The 16,092-nt window shown below is 53.4% G+C and overlaps 1 protein-coding gene across 1 annotated transcript; it reads left to right on the top strand.

Annotated features, from left to right (window-relative positions):
• Positions 1–1,871: 1,871 nt before the first annotated feature.
• LEMD2 (LEM domain nuclear envelope protein 2) lies at positions 1,872–14,675 on the top strand. The gene is made up of 9 exons (XM_058855647.1): positions 1,872–3,334; positions 4,547–4,587; positions 5,676–5,751; positions 6,941–7,017; positions 7,663–7,742; positions 10,182–10,327; positions 11,280–11,381; positions 11,464–11,566; positions 12,673–14,675. The coding sequence occupies exons 1-9, from the start codon at positions 1,873–1,875 to the stop codon at positions 12,821–12,823; spliced, it is 2,238 nt and encodes a 745-aa protein (XP_058711630.1). The 5' UTR covers position 1,872; the 3' UTR covers positions 12,824–14,675.
• Positions 14,676–16,092: the final 1,417 nt, after the last annotated feature.

Below are 16,092 nucleotides of genomic sequence, written 5' to 3'. Positions count from 1 at the left end.
ATGATGAAGGGGTTGCAAAAATAGAAAATCCACTGTCAAATTCAGCATTGGCACTGTGGGCAAGGGATGGGAACAAAGATTGCCCATGGGGATACAGGGTCTGACACGTCTATGCCTGATGCTTTCCCTGTGGGGTTCAAATGCCTTCCAGGGAAGGCAGGGATTCTCCTATGGGCGGGAAGGGAAAGGGGTTGAGGATTTCTCTCCAGAAAGAATAGGCCCCTGATGCTGCTGAGCTTTGGTGCTGCCAGCCTCCTTCTGAGGAGGAATCACAGCTTTTCCCCCATCCTCCACTTGTCCAACACCAATCCCATGTCCTCCCCTCCAAAGATTGTGCAATGAGGCTGCTGGGCCTGGGGTAATTTCCCTGATGAACATAATCACAAGTTGGAAGGATGGGTTTGGGCTTTTGTTGCTGTTTTCTCCAGAACAAGGTGAGTTCATGCAATTCCTGAGTTTGCACCAACTCAGCCAGCATGCATCTGCATGTCCAGGCAGAGCTTCTGCAAAGTGGGAGCTGTGAGCTCACAGGATCTGTGTGATAGAAGCAAATTGGAATTTTTTATTTACATTAGACCCCTCCCCACATCATGAGCTGGAAGTGGAGCACAGAGGAGGCTCAGCTTAGCACGTTCACACTTCCCAGCACAGCTGAGTTTACTCTTTTAATGGGTTCCTTGGCCTCTGCTGAGGATGTATTTGCTGTTGCCAACCTGACGAACAAATCTCAGCATCTTGTTGCTGCTTTCTTGGATAAATTGGGAAAAGTGAGGTGAGCTTTGGGGACCTGCTAAGGAAGAGGGCTCCCAAAGGAAGGATTAGTGACAGGACAAGAGGATATAACCTCAAGCTGTGTCAGGGGAGGGTCAGGTTGGACATCAGGAGGAGTTTCTCCATGCAAAGGGTTGTTAACATTGCAAGGGGCTACTCAGGGAGGTTTGGAGTCGCCATCCCTGAGGTGGCCAAAGAAGACTGGATGTGGCACTCAGGTGGGGATCAGTCACAGGTTGGACTCCATGGTGTTGGAGGGATTTTCCAGCCTCATTGACTCTGGGATTCTGTGATTTATGTTGGGAAGGCACAGCTCAGCTCTTTCAGCCTTGTGCTCCTCCAGACTCTCCCTCTCCCCACAGGTGCCATTCCCAAGGGAATGTCCCCCTCCCCAGTGTCACACATCCATCACCAAACCCATGGCATGCAGCCAGCCTTCAGCACCTTCAGCATCGCTGTTCCATTACCTTTAATTAAATTCCAACATTACACCACCGTATTTCAGCCGCTTTCATCGCTTTCTTTAGCGGCGGTGGCAGGAAAAAGCAATTACTGTTCATCACAGCTGTGCCAAAATAAATTTACAAGTCAACGCTTGGGTTTGCTGTTTTAGGTGCGGGGTGTGGAGGGACCCCCCTTCCTCGGAAATATTTCATGGATCTGTATCCTGGTCCTGCTTGAGGTTCTGTCAGAGCTCAGCAGCTGGGCAGCAATTATAGAAACGAGTGTGGCGATGGAAGGGGGCTGGGAAAGGGGCGTTTTTTGGGAGAATGACCCTAAAAGAATCAGAACATCGGGGTGAGGCGGGAGCCACTCCAGGAGCACCCCCACACAGCGATGGGGGACAACCCATCATCGACACCGCTCGTCCCGCAGATGAGGCAGCTTTCGCCTTTTGCCTTCCTCATTTTTCCCCCTTTTCCCCGGTCCTGAGGGAGCAGCGAGGAGTGTGAGTTGCTGCTCCCTCAGGACACGGCGGGACTGGGAGCCCGCGCGTCCCTTGACCTTCTCAACATGGCGCCCGCCCCCTCGCCCTTTCCCCACACGCCCCGTGCCCTTCCCAACATGGCGGCGCCAGGGGAGCCAGGGGCCCCTCCCAAGATGGCGGCATCGCTTCCCGCCCGCGGGGCGCTTCCGGCGGGGCCTGGCGCGGTCATGGCGGAGCTGACGGACGCGGAGCTCCGCAAGGAGCTGCTGGCGCTCGGCTACCGCCCGGGGCCCATCACCGCCACCACCCGCAAGGTCTACATCAAGAAGCTGGGCTGCCTGCGGGCCGAGGTGGCGGCGGCCCGGCGCAGCGGCCGCACTGCGCCGCCCAGCCCGGGCCGCTCCTCCACAGGGCCGCCGCAGGCCTCGCCCTCGCGGCAGCGCTCCGGCTTCACCAGCGGGGCCGCCCGTGAGAGTGAGGAGGAGGACGAGGAGGAGGAAGAGGAGGAGGAGGAAGTGGGGCGGCTGCCCGCGTCCCGCTGGGGGACGTTGGGGGAGAGCGGCGGGCAGGCCTGGGGGGACCCCCGGGGGTCCCCGCCGGGCCGGGGCGGAGGCGTCAGGGCTGAGGGCAGCCGGTCCCGGGACAGCCTCGGGAGGCTGAGCCCTTCAGAGCAGTGGGGGACGACTGTGGAGAGAGGTGGCGGTGGGCTGGGGGCATCCCTGGCTGGGCACGGGGGGTTGAGTTCCCCCTCGCAGTGGGACACGTCCATAGAGAGGAGCGGGGGCCTTGGGCTGGACAGGGCCGGGGAGCTGAGCTCTGCGTCCCATTGGGAGACATCCAGAGATGGCGCAGAGCACGGCCGGGGGCTCAGCCAGGGGCTGGGGGCGACCCTTGATGGGTTTCGGGGCTCCTCACTGCAGTGGGGCGCCTCAGAGAGGAGTGGGGGGCTCAGCAGTGGCCTAAGACCGACCCTGGACAGGTTTCGGGGGTCAAACTCCGCATCCCAGTGGAACCCCTCAGCAGAGAGGAGCGGGGGGCTCGGCAGCCGGGCTGGCTCGGGGTTGGATGGTGTTGGGGGGCTGAGCTCCACGCCCTACTGGGCCTCCTCAGCAGGCTCCAAACCCCTTCCCAGCGAGGAGGAGTCCAGGAGCCATTGGGGGACATCAGGAGGGGGAATTGGGGCTCAGAGCTCCCGGGATGCCTGGGACACGGCGGGGGAGAGGAGGGGGCTCTCCTCCAACATGTGGTGGAGACGGGAGAGCGAAGTGACCCCCAGCAGCCAGTGGGGCTCCTCAGCGGCCCCCGGGAGGTTCAGCAGCCTGTTCAGGAGAGGGAAGGAGGACCTGGCTTCCAGCGTTGGGAAGGAGGCAGAGCGGGATGCAGGCAGCCGGGCTGGGGGGCTGATCCGGCGCTTCCCGTGGCGGGCAGTTGGCGATGGGGGGCACGGAGTGACCCCACGCACGGCCCTGCTGCGCTCAGCGCCGAGGCAGCAGCCGGAGGGAAAGGGGAAGGGCCTGGAGTATTACCTGTCCCAGTTCCTCTGCCTCGCCACCTTGGTGCTGCTCCTGATTTTTCTGGGCATTCTCGTGGTGAAGATGGTTGGATCAGGCTGGCTGGACGGGAGCGAGGAGAGCTGTATGTGCACTGGTTTAATTCTCATTTAAACTTTATTCCTCACCTGTCTTCTGCTTTCCCTTTATTGCTTCAATTCCCATCACATTTATCATCCTCACTGCCATAACCTGACATGTCTGTTTCTGTCCCTCTTCCCATCTTCCCTTTCCAATGGGAAACCTTGTTAGTCATGGGAAGCAAATCAAAAGTTTGCTTTTTCCAAACGAGTTTGGCCTTCAGTCCTTCAGAATCATGGGGTTTATGTGGAGTGCCATTCCTGCTGGGCCAAGGATGGATTTTATGGATGTCTGCTGGGCCAAGGATGGATTTTATGGTGTGACATGATGTCTTTGTAGTACCTGGAGTGTGTTTTTGATGTTCCTCTGCCAGCACAGCCCTTCCCAGCCTTTATTCTGTCCAAGGGCAAAGTGCAGCAGATCAATTCAGCACTTCAGGCGTGGCAGTGTGTCTCTCTCTTCCATGAGGAATGAAAAGGGGTTTCCCCAGCAGCTGTTTTTTAAAGCTGAGTTCCCCAGCTGGAACAGTTGGAAATGGGGGATATTTCAGGCTTTGAGCTGAACAATGAAGGGTTTGGAGGCTGTTTTGGGAAGGTGCTGGTTCTGAGCCTGGGCACACCGTGCCATTGGTGTGGGCTGGGAAAGCTGCTGCATTCCCAAAGCCAGGATAAAACTGCTCACTGTCGCTGGATTGTCCTGTTTCAGCTGTCACAGGAGTTCTGGAGGCAGGAACATTGCCCAGGTTCGAATTGTGCCAGCCCTGGGGCAGTGCAGGGTGCTGGGACATGCCGCAGGTGCCAGGAGCTGCTCAGGCCCTGCAGAGCCCAGAGCTGCAGTCAGCCCTCCAGGAGGGTTCATTTCCCTCCCTGGCTGTGCTGGGATATTTCAGGTGACCCTGGTGGGCAGTAAGAGGCAGCACTGGAGTGTGAAGATCAGCATGAAGCTTCTCCTCAAACAGGAGCTGTTGAAACATCCAGCCCCAGTTTTCACTCCCCAGCTGAACACATTCATCAGCTCCATCCTTGCAGTGTTTTTCCTCAGGGCTGCTCCCAAAGCAGCTCCTGAAGGGGCTGTATGCACCTCCAGGTGCTGCCAGGAGGAGATGAACAATAGCAGAACCTGGCTTTAAGTTGAGCCTTCTTTTAAAAAGATAATTATTTTCTTGATCAAAGCTCTTAATTTGCAGCCACCTAACTCACCCTCTTCTCTCTCCTAGTTAATCTCTTGCCTGTGGATTGTGACAAAAGCACGGATGAGGTAAGCATTTATTTATTTATCCTCACTCTTGTGAGCTCTCACAGAACAGTGATTATTCCAGGTATTCTATCCCACCCATAACAGTATCCCTGCAGAATGATTAGTTCTATCGTTTTACAGAAAAATTGAGACTTGATGAGTTGGAATTAATGGGCCAGATTAAGTTAGGAGTGTGTATGAGACTCTGAAAGATAAAAATTTAAATTCCCAATTATGTGAATCAATTTCTTTTTAACAGTTGTACCAGCAGTGGTATTGGTTTGCAATAAAGCTGTTTTCAGCTTTAGCAGTACAAGATTTAATCCAGCTAATTCCCTGTGGAGTGCCTGCACAGCCCTGCTCCCTCTGTCAGGATGGATTTTTAGAAAAGCTGGGGCTGCCCCATCCCTGGAAGTGCCTGAGGCTGGGTTGGATAGTGGATAAAATGGCAGCCTGGGATAGTGGAAAGTGCCCGTGGGATGGGTTGATCCCTTCCAACCCAAATCATTCCAGGATTCCATGTGCTGGTTTGGGTGGGATATTGGGAATAAATCCTTCTGGGTGAGGAGGGGCTGGGATGGAATTCCCAGAGAAGCTGTGGCTGCCCCATCCCTGGAAATGCCCAAGGCCGGGTTGGACAGAGTTTGGAGAAATCTGGGATAGTGGAAGGTGTCAGGGGTGGAACTGGGTGAGCTTTAAAGGTCCCTTCCAATCCAAACATTCCATGATTAGGAGGAAGAAGGTTTTGTGTTGGATTCTGAGTTCTGGTGTGCTGGAAAGTTCTGGAGGTGATGCTTCCATCTGTGGTGGGTCCGAGGCTGGTGCTGCAGGCTGGGCTGAGGGTTGGTGGCACTTCATAGAATCCCAGAATCCCAGACTGGTTTGGGCTGGAAGGGACCTTAAAACTCACCTGATTCCTCTGGGCAGGGGCTTCCAGGAGATGCTCGGGGTCACTTGTGCCTGGAATGTTCCTCATTCAGGAGATCTGTTTGGAGCTGGTGGTGCAGGACTGAGCCAGACTCAGTGCTATAGTTCTGTCTGGTGTTTGGAGCTGCACTCCTGCTGTCCCCATGCCACTGTTGATGTGTGTCCCTGTCTGTGCCCTGCAGTTCTGTCAGGCCAAGCACAAGGATGTGACCATGGCCGTGCTGCACGAGCTCTACAGTTACCTGTCCGTGCAGGCAGGTGAGTGTCAGCGCTTCCCCACCCCTGCTGAGCCTGCAGGAGCTGCCTCTCCCAGCTCCAGCTCGCTTCTGTCCCACTCTGGAGGGGTTCATGGAACCAGCCAGTTCCCTTTGAGGAGTTCTGAGGCAGTCAGGGAAAGGTGGATTTATTTTTATTCTGAGTGTTGCTTGGCTAATGCACTCCTGTCACCCTGCCTGGGTGAGTGGGCCTTGTTTGTACTTGAAGTGTTGGGATTTTCAGGTAGGATTGGCTGGCTTTGTTATTCTTTTCTACCAACAGCTTGAAATTGTCTTTAAGATAGAACCAGGAGTGAAAACTGTTATGTTCTTACACATGAAGTGACCTAAGAAATTGTCATTTCTGCTGAAATGTGGTGGCAGATGTGTGAGTGCCTCTCCTTTTCCTCACCAGAGTGGGACAGGCTCTCTGACATGAGGAGCTGACCCAGCACAGTCCCTACTGCAGGGGTAAATCCAGCCCATCACCGGTATTTTGGGATGGAGTAGGCTGCTAGAAATCCACTGCATGAGCAGGGACCTGTTCAGCAAGATTCACAGCAGTGGTAATCAGTAAAAGGGTTTCAGTTCCATTTTCTGCATTTCAGACCTCAAGGCTGAAGCCTTTGGATACTGAAGCCGCACAGAATTTCTAAATCTTTTAAAATCTGACTTCGGATTTCTACCAGATTTACTTAGCACATTTGTTTAGTCAACTTGGTGAGGCAAGATTTAGAGGATTTAGTGCCTTGCCAGCATTTCTCTGCCAGGGTTAGAGGCAGAGCTGTGATTTCAGCTCCTTGGAGGCATTTTAAACACTGATCATTAGCTCCACACCTGATACCTGATGGCAGTTGTGGTTCTGTGCTCTGCAAGGGGCAGGAGCAACACTTTCCCCCTCATTGTGTGTTCAGCAGCTCTGAAGTGTCAGCTTTGATTGCCCTTATCCAGCGGCAGCTCTGAAGTGAGAGGTTTGATTGCCCTTATCCAACCTCCGTGCAGTGGCTGAGATTTTATTAATAGTCATAATCTGATCTGCCTGCAATATAAATCTCACCCTGGAATCATTTTGCTCAGGGCTGGGGTGGATTGGAAAGGCGAGCATTTCTTGGTGTACATTCAGAGCCTGGTTCTAAGCTGTTCAAGGGCTTTTTTAAAAACATGATTTTTCTATTTGACTTTTCTTTTACCAGGTAATTTTGAATGTGGAAACCCTGAGAACTTAAAAAGCAAATGCATTTGGGTTAGTGAGGTGAAGGATCACGTGCTGGTGAGTGGGCTCTGAGCAGCTTTGTTATAACCCAGTGCTTAGTCTCTTATAAAGCAATAAATAATAGACACTAAAACAATTCACCATCTATTTTGCTTCCTCATCCTGCTTTGATTCTCTCCCATATCTCTCACTTCCCCTTTGGCCAGTCCTGTTCTCAGCAGTTCTTTTGAAAATCATTTTCTCCTCCATCTGTGATTCACCCCCCTGTAAATCTTAATGGTTTGTTGTTTCACTGGAGCCATCAGTCTTGTGAAACCAGAAATTTCCCTGGATTGAGGGCTGGGCAGAAGAAGGATTTTTCTCTACTGCAGAGTGTCAGGAGACAGACTGCTCTGATCCAGCATTCCATTTCTTTCCTGGTAACCTGTCAGTAAGATTATGTTGTATTTAGTGGTTAGCCCTAACAGTCTGGGATGGTGTTATTTCACAGAGTGCTTCATGCATCATCTCCCCAGTCAGAAGACTTTAGGCCAGGCAGACCTTCAGGCTTAGTTCTCCTCCCTCCAGTTTGCAGAATCCCGATAAGAATTCACCAGGGGACAGCCCCTGTGGAATGAATTCTCCCACTGCTGTAATGAAATCATGTTGGTCAGTATTTTAAATGAATGGAGGACTAATCTTCTTACGGCTTCCTTTGCACAGAATGTAACTGGCAGTTCCTCACAGAAGTTTGAAGCTGCCCTGCACTGGATACTGAACAGCAACAAGGATTTGGGAATTTGGTGAGCAGAAACCCTCTGTGTCAAAATTAGGGATCTGCTGATACCGAGCAGCAAGAGGGATTTGGGAACTTGGTGAGCAGAAACCCTCTGTGTCAAAGTTAGGGATCTGCTGATACTGAGCAGCAGCAGGGATTTGGGAATTGGGTGGGTAGAAGCCCACTGTGTCAAAGTTGGGGATCTGGGTGTTGGCTGGGGTGGAATTTGACAGGGTCAGTGGTGCCCTTCAGCTCCCAGAGCTCGTTAGGCTTTAGCAGATAGGCTGGGATTGGCTGTGGCAGAGCTTGCTGGGCAAACTTCCAAAGGAAAAGTACAGCCCTGCAGCAGGATGGGAACTGAGCTCCCTCCAGGAGACAGTTCCCAACCCAGGCTGTGGGACACTGTCTCCAGGGATGTGTTGCAGGTGAGATGGATGTTGGGGGCCAGGGCTGCTTGTGGCTATCAGTGGTAGTGTTGTGCCTCCTGTGGAGTGATACTGGTGTCCTGCCCACTGTCCTGTGCCTACAGCTCTTCCTTAACTTGCCCACATGGTCACTTTTCCCAGAATAAGCTCTCTCCAGAACATCTGTGCATTTGTGGAGCTGCATCCTTGGACCAGAGGGTTCTTTGGCCAGCAAAGCTCTCTGTGCAGTGAGTGGTGTCACCCACACTTTGGGATCCTCTGGAGCAAGTCCTGAGGAGCAGGAGAGGGAAAGGGATGTTGAATGATACCTTCAGTGTCAGTTGTGTCTCTGGCAGAGCACCTGCCAGAATCTCAGAATTACTGAGGCTGGAAAATCCTTCTGGGATCACCAACCTGTGACTGATCCCCACCTGGACAACCCCACCAGAGCACTGAGTGTCACATCCAAGTGAACATTCCAGAGATGGGAATTCCACCCCATGTCTGGGCAGCCCCTGCCAGTGCCTAACCACCCTTTCCATGGTGAAATTCCTCCTGAAAGGATGGCCTGACTGACTGTGGGTGCTGGGGGGTTACTGAGGGGGCATTTCTCAGCCAACAGGTTCCATCCATCAGAAATAGCAGCAATACTCAGTTTTCAGGGAAAAAAACACAATATCCTATCCATAACCTACAGAAAGAATGTTATCCAGAGTCAGCAGCCATCATCACCTTCCTCTGGGAAGCGTGGGCTGCCTCCAGTCTGCTCTAACTCTAAAGCCTTAACAGTTGTTTGCATTTTCACGTTGCTAAATGTGTCTCTGATTAAGTGAATTGCAACAGTCATGGTGCTGGGGTTGGTGGGCAAGGCTTGTTGGAATTCCCACTGCTCCATTTGCTCTTAAATATTCCTGCAGCTGGTGCTGTGATCCACGGATCAGACAGCATCTGCTGCTTTGATTCCTGGGGTGTGCAAATTCCCAGGATGGGGCATGGCTTCCTTAGGGGCAGGGCTGGATTTGTAGGTGGGCTGGGATGCACAGTTTTCAAAATTTGTATTTTTATACTCCAGCACATTTCCAGTCAGAAGCCATGGGATACAATATCCTCCCACTTTTTATTTTGTTAATTAGCAGCTCTGCTGGCTGGTCCCCAAACAGCTCCGCTTCCCCGGAGCCAGTGTGGCAGCATCCCCAAAACCCTGCCCCTGGCATTTCTAGCTACATGAGATTATTTTTCAGTTGTTAGTCTGAGAGGCAGGACTGGAAATGAGCTTTGCACTGGGTGATTCTACTGCATGTTTTAAATATTTCCATGGAATTTGGGTTGTAAATAAGATGGGGGGTGGGACACAACCATGTGTGTGCAGCTCCTGCAGAACCCAGAACCAGGCCGAGCTCTCTGCAGTTTGTGAGCTGAGCACCTGTAAATTGAGCAAACCTCTTTGTCTAATGGTCTATTCATAATTAGGAGCATAAAAAACACAATCTCCTTTGGTCCAGCTCCCCTGGATCTGCAGGCTGTCCCTTGGACCCCTCGGTGCCTGTGAGCTCTCTCTGGGAATGGCTCAGTGTGGAGTGAGCCTGGGCTTGGGAGCAGCAGTGCTGCAGGGGAGGCTGAGGCTCTGCAGGGCTCTGTGCTGGTGCTCTGTCACTCTTGGAGCTGCTCCTGCTCCCAGCCTGGGTCCCCCAGCTCCCACTGCCAGAGCTGAGCAGCGACTCTGACTCAGGGAACGTTTCCATCTCCATGCTGGGAGGTTGGAATCCAATTCCAACTTTAATCTTGTGCACGCTGAGAGGGGCTGCTCCGAGCTGTCAGAGAGGCAGTGCAGGGACACTCGGTGTGCCAGTGGGAGCTGCAGCCACGCTGCCTTCCTGAAGCCACATCCATTCCTGGCGGATCAGCCAGTCCCCAAATGTTCTGGCAGGAGGCTCTGCCTGGGTGTGGGGGCATTTCCTGCGAGCTGCTGCATCCGCAGTCTGGTTGTTCTCCCGCCCTTGATTAAAGACTGCAGTTACAGCCTGCTCTGTTCAGTGAGATATTCTGCCTCTTCCCATCAGGTTGAAAGGCAGGGACCTGTCAGAGCCGGTTTCCAGCGTGGAGGAAGTGTTCTGCCTGGAATCTGCCCACCCCCAGATGGGGCTGGGCTGCCGCTTCCGCCGGGCTGTGGTCACGGCCATCAGGAACCTCTTCCTCTTCTTCTGGAGTAAGTGGCACTTGGGGCTCAGCTGCAAGGATGAAGCCTTGTGATCACACATTCCTCAGCCATAGGAAATGCCTAGCAGAGGTGAAATAAATCTGCTGATGAGTTAATGTCTAATTAACCTTTGTTCTGGCAGCACAGGAGACCCACAGCCTTCCTCTTGTGCTGCAAGTGCTTAAAAGTTGCTTTAAATCAGGCAGCTGATGAGCTCTCTGGGTATTCCTCAAGTGCCCATTATTACGGGCTGCACAGAAGTGTGTTAACTTACCTTAAGGAGTCAGTTTTTCTTTTTTTCTTGCTCTAAGCTCTGAGGTCCTCCAGCCTCTTTAATAATGACTTGTAGCATTTCAGGGTTGGAGGTTTTATTGGAATAGTCTGTCACGCCTCAGCTGAGACAGGGGTTTTACCCAGCGAGGTGATAACGAGAGCCGTGTGACTACAGGAGTTTCTAATCCAGCCTGACAGGGAGGGGGTGACAAGGGACAGTTCTGTTTATTGCAGACACTGGGGGCATTGTCAGTCCTAAACCTTTCATACACATTTCCTGCATTTTGGGCTGCCACTGGAGCCCCAGGCTTTACTTCCCTATCCAGCAGCTCTCCACGGAGCAGTGAAACCTGACAGTTTTCCAGAGTGATTCTTGTTGGGGAGGCCTCTCTGGCAAAGCCTCCTCTGGGATTTGCAGAACTGGGATCCTGTGGTTGTGCTGAGGTTTCTTTTGTGAGGGCAGCTCTGTGCTGAGGCTTTCCCACCACCTTATCCCACATCCACAGGTGCTCCTGTGATGCAGGAGGGGCTGCTCTGAGGGCTTTTGGGGTGCAGCTGCTCTGGGGAACAAAAGCAATCACTGGGAGTCAGCTCCAAGCAGGCCTTGGTCACAGTGTCTGAACTAAAACTGCATCCAGCAAGGACACAGCTGTCAGTTCCTGCATTCCCTTTGTTTTTATTCTCCTAGGTCTGATAACCCTTTGGGGGATCCTGCTCTACCTCCGGTATCGCTGGCGGAAGATGGAGGAGGAGGAACAAGCCATGTATGAAATGGTGAAGAAGATCATAGGTAGGAGCTGTGGGAGCACAGGGAGCCCTGCTCTGCTCCCTGCAGGGTTGAGCCCTCACTGCTGTGTCCTCCTGTCCTCCAGCTGTTGTCCAGGACCACTACAAGGAATGGGAGCGGAATTTGGAGCGTTACCCCTACGTTGGCATCTTCCACGTCCGGGACAGCCTGATCCCTCCTCAGAGCAGGTGAGCTGGCTCTGGGTACTGAGGAGGGCTAGAAGCAGGAGGATGGGATTCAGGACAGCTCCAAAATGCATCCCTGGAGCTGCTCTGCAGGACGAGGCTGGAGCCTTTGGGCTGAGAAAGGCTTGGACGCAGCTCAGGCTGTGCCTGCACCTGGTGCAGATCAGTGTGCCAGCCGTGGGGCTGGTACTTGGTGCAGTGTCACGGGTAGGTTGTGCTTGTTCTGTCCAGCAGTACCTGGGTCTGGTTTGCTTGGACCTGCAGCATCAGGTGTCCTCTGCTTCATCTGCTCGGTGTCTGGTGCTGTCCCCTTTCCCAGCCATCCTACTTGGCTCTCCAGACCAGAGCAATTCCCAAGAGGGGCTCTTCTGCAGTGATTGTGGGCCTGGAAAGTGGCCAGTTTGAGTTGTGTGGCTGGGATAGGAGCTGGAGTGAGATGATTTGGTTTGGGGTTTGCTTGTTTGAGGTTGTGTTTGGAGCTTTCTTGGGTTGGGTTTGGGGCTTTCTCAGGTTGGGTTTGTGCTTTCTCAGGTTTGGGGCATTCTCAGACAGGAATTATGGTCGAGGTCATTGCTCTGTGGGTGTTGGGGCTGAAGGGCTGCAAGGATGGATCCTGCTGCTTTGCAGGGTTATTTCTTGTGTTTTGGTTAGATGGAGCTGCTTTGTCTTCCTGTGAAACCTCCTCCCTCTGTGTCAGACACAGGATTCCTTTTCCTACAAGGGATGATTGCAGCTGTTTGAGCCATCCCTGGGTGTGAGATGCTCAGAACTGCTGGATCCAAAGCTGGGGTGAACATGAGGGTGAACATCTCACCCCCCTGGCTGAGATCTCTGTGTGCAGGATGGGGGAGGGCGATTTGCTCATTGAGTCCCTTTGCAGCACAAATTGAGGCAGAAATTCAGGGCACTGACAGAACCTCTCATCTTCCCCCCAGGCAGGATTTGTGTGGCCGTGCCCTGGTGTGAAATCTCTAACCCAGGGTTTGTTTGATACCCCTTTCTGCCTGCACAGGGAACAGGAGGCAGCCAGATCCACAGGCACAGTTGCTGTAGGCAGGGAAGCACAACCAGCTTGGGATTCTCATTTATTTTCTTGCTGTTCCTCATAGAAAAAAGATGAAGCGGGTGTGGGAGAGAGCCGTGGATTTCCTGGCCTCCAACGAGTCCCGGATCCAGACAGAATCCCACAGGGTGGCAGGGGAGGACATGCTGGTGTGGAGATGGACTAAGCCCTCGTACCTGTCGGACTCGGAGCACTGAGGCAGCAGGAGGAGCAGCCGTGGATCTGGGTGGGGACATGGACCCTGTGCAGGGCTCAGGCCCCTCGCTGCTGGGGGAGGAGCAGGGCCTGGCCCCAGGGTTGGGGGTTGCACGGCTCTATTTGCTCTCACTGCTGAAACTCTCCAAACACACACGTTCAGGGCAATACTGGCTTGGAAAGAAGATGGGCTTGAGCTGGTGGGAAGCTGGAATTGCACCAAAGTGAGCCTTCCACAGAGACCTGGCTCCCGTGGCAAGCAAAGAATACACAAAGAATACAAAGAATAACTGCACACCCCTCTCGAGGGCTGGGGGGCTCTGCCAGAGCCTGGGGGTGCAAAATCTGACCTCAGTTCTGCAAAGGCCAACTGGTGGCAGAGTCCATCAAGGAATGTGCTGAAAGATACCATTTCCCATGGAAACATTTGGGTGGCAGTGCAGGAGTGTCTTTGTTTGCATTTGTTTTTATCAGTGCAAAGACAGTGAGGAAGCACTTGCTGCTTCCCAGCAAGGAGAATGTTTTGTGTAGGCTTCATCCATCCAAAATTGGGGGAGAAGGAGGAATTGGGTGAAGGTGGGCCTTGAGAGAGGGGGAGCCTGACGTGCCTTGGTGGTTTGGGCTGGGCTGGGGGTGGTGGAGGAGAGTTTGTGACCCTGTTACACTTTTAAGTCTGCAGTCTGTGTGCTTTTATTATTTTTTTGGGGCGTGGGGGGCGGGATTTGGGTGGGAAATAAAGGATATAGGAAGCTTTTAAAGGCGCTTTCCTGTGGCTGCAGCCCAGGACTGCCCAGTGGCTGTTGCAGAGCAGCATTGGGAGGGCTCTGAGGGCTCAGTGTTCATGTTTGAGCTGGGCAGCTGCAGTGTCTGTGTTCGTGTCGGAGCAGGGATGTGCCAGCTCGGGGACTGTCGCTGTTCCTGCAGCCCCCTGCGGGTCCCAGGAGCAGCCTGGCTCTGTCCCAGCCCTGCTGCATCGTATCTCGTGTCTGTAATCACTTCAGCTTCTGTTTCTGTCCAGTGAAGGAACGTTTGTTTCCCAGGAAATGACACCAGTGTGTGGCAGTTCAGGCTCGGCAGAGGAGCTGCTGCTCTGCTCTTCCCAGGGCTCTGCAGCAGCTCCTGAGGCTGCAGGACTCAAATCCTTTGCTGGCCTCGGGCTGAAGTTGCAGAGCGAAGCCAGCAGTGATTTGAGCCCTGTAGCCCCTGGATGTTGCTCTCCTTGAGGACATCCTGGGGCTGGATGCTCGGATTGCTCCTGCCCCAGGCTCTGGGCTGGCTGAGGGCACAGCCCTGGGCAGGTGATGCCACTCCAGGTGTGTTCCTTGTGCCTGGCAGAGTCTGCAGCTCTCCCCACGTGGGGCGTTCCGCTGGCACCCCTCGTGCTGCTGGGGCCCACGGAGACTCCGTATGGCTGGAGCAGAGCTCTCCAGGAGCAAAACCAGGAGATCTTTCCCATTAAATGGGGAATATCCTGCATGAAAGTGGCTCTGGCCCCAAACTTTTGGGTGTGGGTGTTCGGGCAGGAGACTCAACAGCTCTTTGAGGCAAGGACCAGCCCCTTGCACTGTAATAAATAGGGAATAAAGGCAACCTTGATTCTTCCAAAATATATCAAGATCATCACTGCTGCCAGAGAAATTCTCTCAAAACACTGGTGCCTCTGTTCTTAAAACTTTTTAAACTCTTGGTGGGGTTTGGGTGAGCTTTTTTAACCGTCCAGAAGTGCAGAGTCAGGCATTGCTGTCATCCTTTTGTATTAAACCTGGTTTTGTAGAACAGACTTCAATGGCTTGGTGCTGTTTCTATGTTCCATTTAGCTCTGTAAGAAATCAATATCAAAAATAAATTTATTACAAATAATTTAGTACTTTTATTTGTGCTGAGATATCACAGACTGTCCCAAGTGCTCTTGCTTGGATCAGGTCGAGTTCCAGCTTCTCCCAAGTTGTGGGGTGTGGCAGGAGCAGTTCCCCACTTGTGTGACTTCTGTGGAAAGGGTTGACTCACGATGAATTCATCTCATCCCGTGGCTCTGGGTGACAAAGGGGATTCCCAGTGGCACAGGAAGGGAGTGGCTCCGTGGCCAGCAGGAGCTGCCTCCTCTCTGGCTGCAGCTGTTGCTGAGATTTGGGAACAAAGGGGAGGGAATCAGTGCAAGGCTGATTCTCCTCAGGCCCCACATTCCTTGTGGGATGCTTTTACCCAGGTGAGGTTGCTAAGTTACAGTTGGAATCCATTCCAGGTTAGGAAATGGTGCTGTTTGGAGCCGTTCCATGTGCCAGGGGGTGTTGCTGTCTGATGGTGGCTGTGACTGTCACCCCCACCGTGTCCCCTGTTCCTTCTCTCTGGGGCAGAGCAGCCCCACTCCATTCCATGCCAGACTGGACTGGGAATTCTGGCAGTGCCAGCAGTTTTCCTAGGAAAAGCAGGTTCTGCCCCCCCGCCGTGCTCCCTTCCCAGCCCCCACTGCCAACCAGAGCTGCTGAGGGCCCTTTCCCACTTTCTTGCAAAGTAAATTTCTATAATTAACCACATTTCTATAAATAACTTCTCCAATGGAGCCGTTGCATCCCCTCCCTGTCAGGGAGGCAAACGTGGCCCAACGAGGGCTCTGAAACGAAACCAACTCTTTATATTTTCCTTTCCTGCTTCCATTTAAAGCCCTTCCCACGGGATGTTTTTCCTGCTGCTGACACGACAGCTGATGCTGCACCTTATTGACAGGCATGGAGTCAGGGCACAGGGCCAGTTCTCCTGGAAAGATCCAGCCAGGGAATGAGTCCTGCCCGGAGCTGCCTCCCTCCAGCACAGCCCCATCCATCCATCCCCATCAATCCAGAATTTATTTGGGTTCCACCCAGCTTTAAGGAACGGGAGGTGTTGCAGGAGGGGTTTGTGGAGCCCTGTCCCCACCTCCCAGGCTCCCACACGAGGCCAGGCCTGTCCAGCAGCACCTGCTTTTGTAGGAACACTTCTGTGGGATGTGATGCAAAGCCCACGGGGGTCTGAACAGCCTCTCCAAAGCAAGGAGAGCCCAGTGGGTCATGGAAAGCGTGGGCTCTGAGCTCATCTCGCCCTGGGGGGGTGTGGATTCTGTGACCCCCACACTCCCCATCCCAGCTCCTGGCACAGCAGCAGCTCCTTGGAATGTGCTCCTGAGGGGCAGGAGGACACCAGAGCCCGCAGTGATGTTCCCTGAGAGGGAGGAGAATTCCTGCATGGGGAATATCGGGATGAGTCCCGGTGTGCTGAGGTCACTCGAGGCAGCCCT

This window comes from Poecile atricapillus, chromosome 23 (assembly GCF_030490865.1).
Source record: "Poecile atricapillus isolate bPoeAtr1 chromosome 23, bPoeAtr1.hap1, whole genome shotgun sequence".
In the NCBI taxonomy this organism is placed as follows: domain Eukaryota; kingdom Metazoa; phylum Chordata; class Aves; order Passeriformes; family Paridae; genus Poecile; species Poecile atricapillus.
The sequence above is the reverse complement of the archived record's forward strand: the minus strand, read 5'-3'. Positions and strand labels throughout refer to the sequence as shown.

Coding starts and splice junctions, on each gene's coding strand:
- LEMD2 (XM_058855647.1), top strand. CDS start 1,873: ATGGCGGCATCGCTTCCCGCCCGCGGGGCGCTTCCGGCGGGGCCTGGC. Junction 4,588..5,675: donor GTGACAAAAGCACGGATGAG/GTAAGCATTTAT, acceptor TGTGCCCTGCAG/TTCTGTCAGGCCAAGCACAA. Junction 7,743..10,181: donor AACAAGGATTTGGGAATTTG/GTGAGCAGAAAC, acceptor TCTTCCCATCAG/GTTGAAAGGCAGGGACCTGT.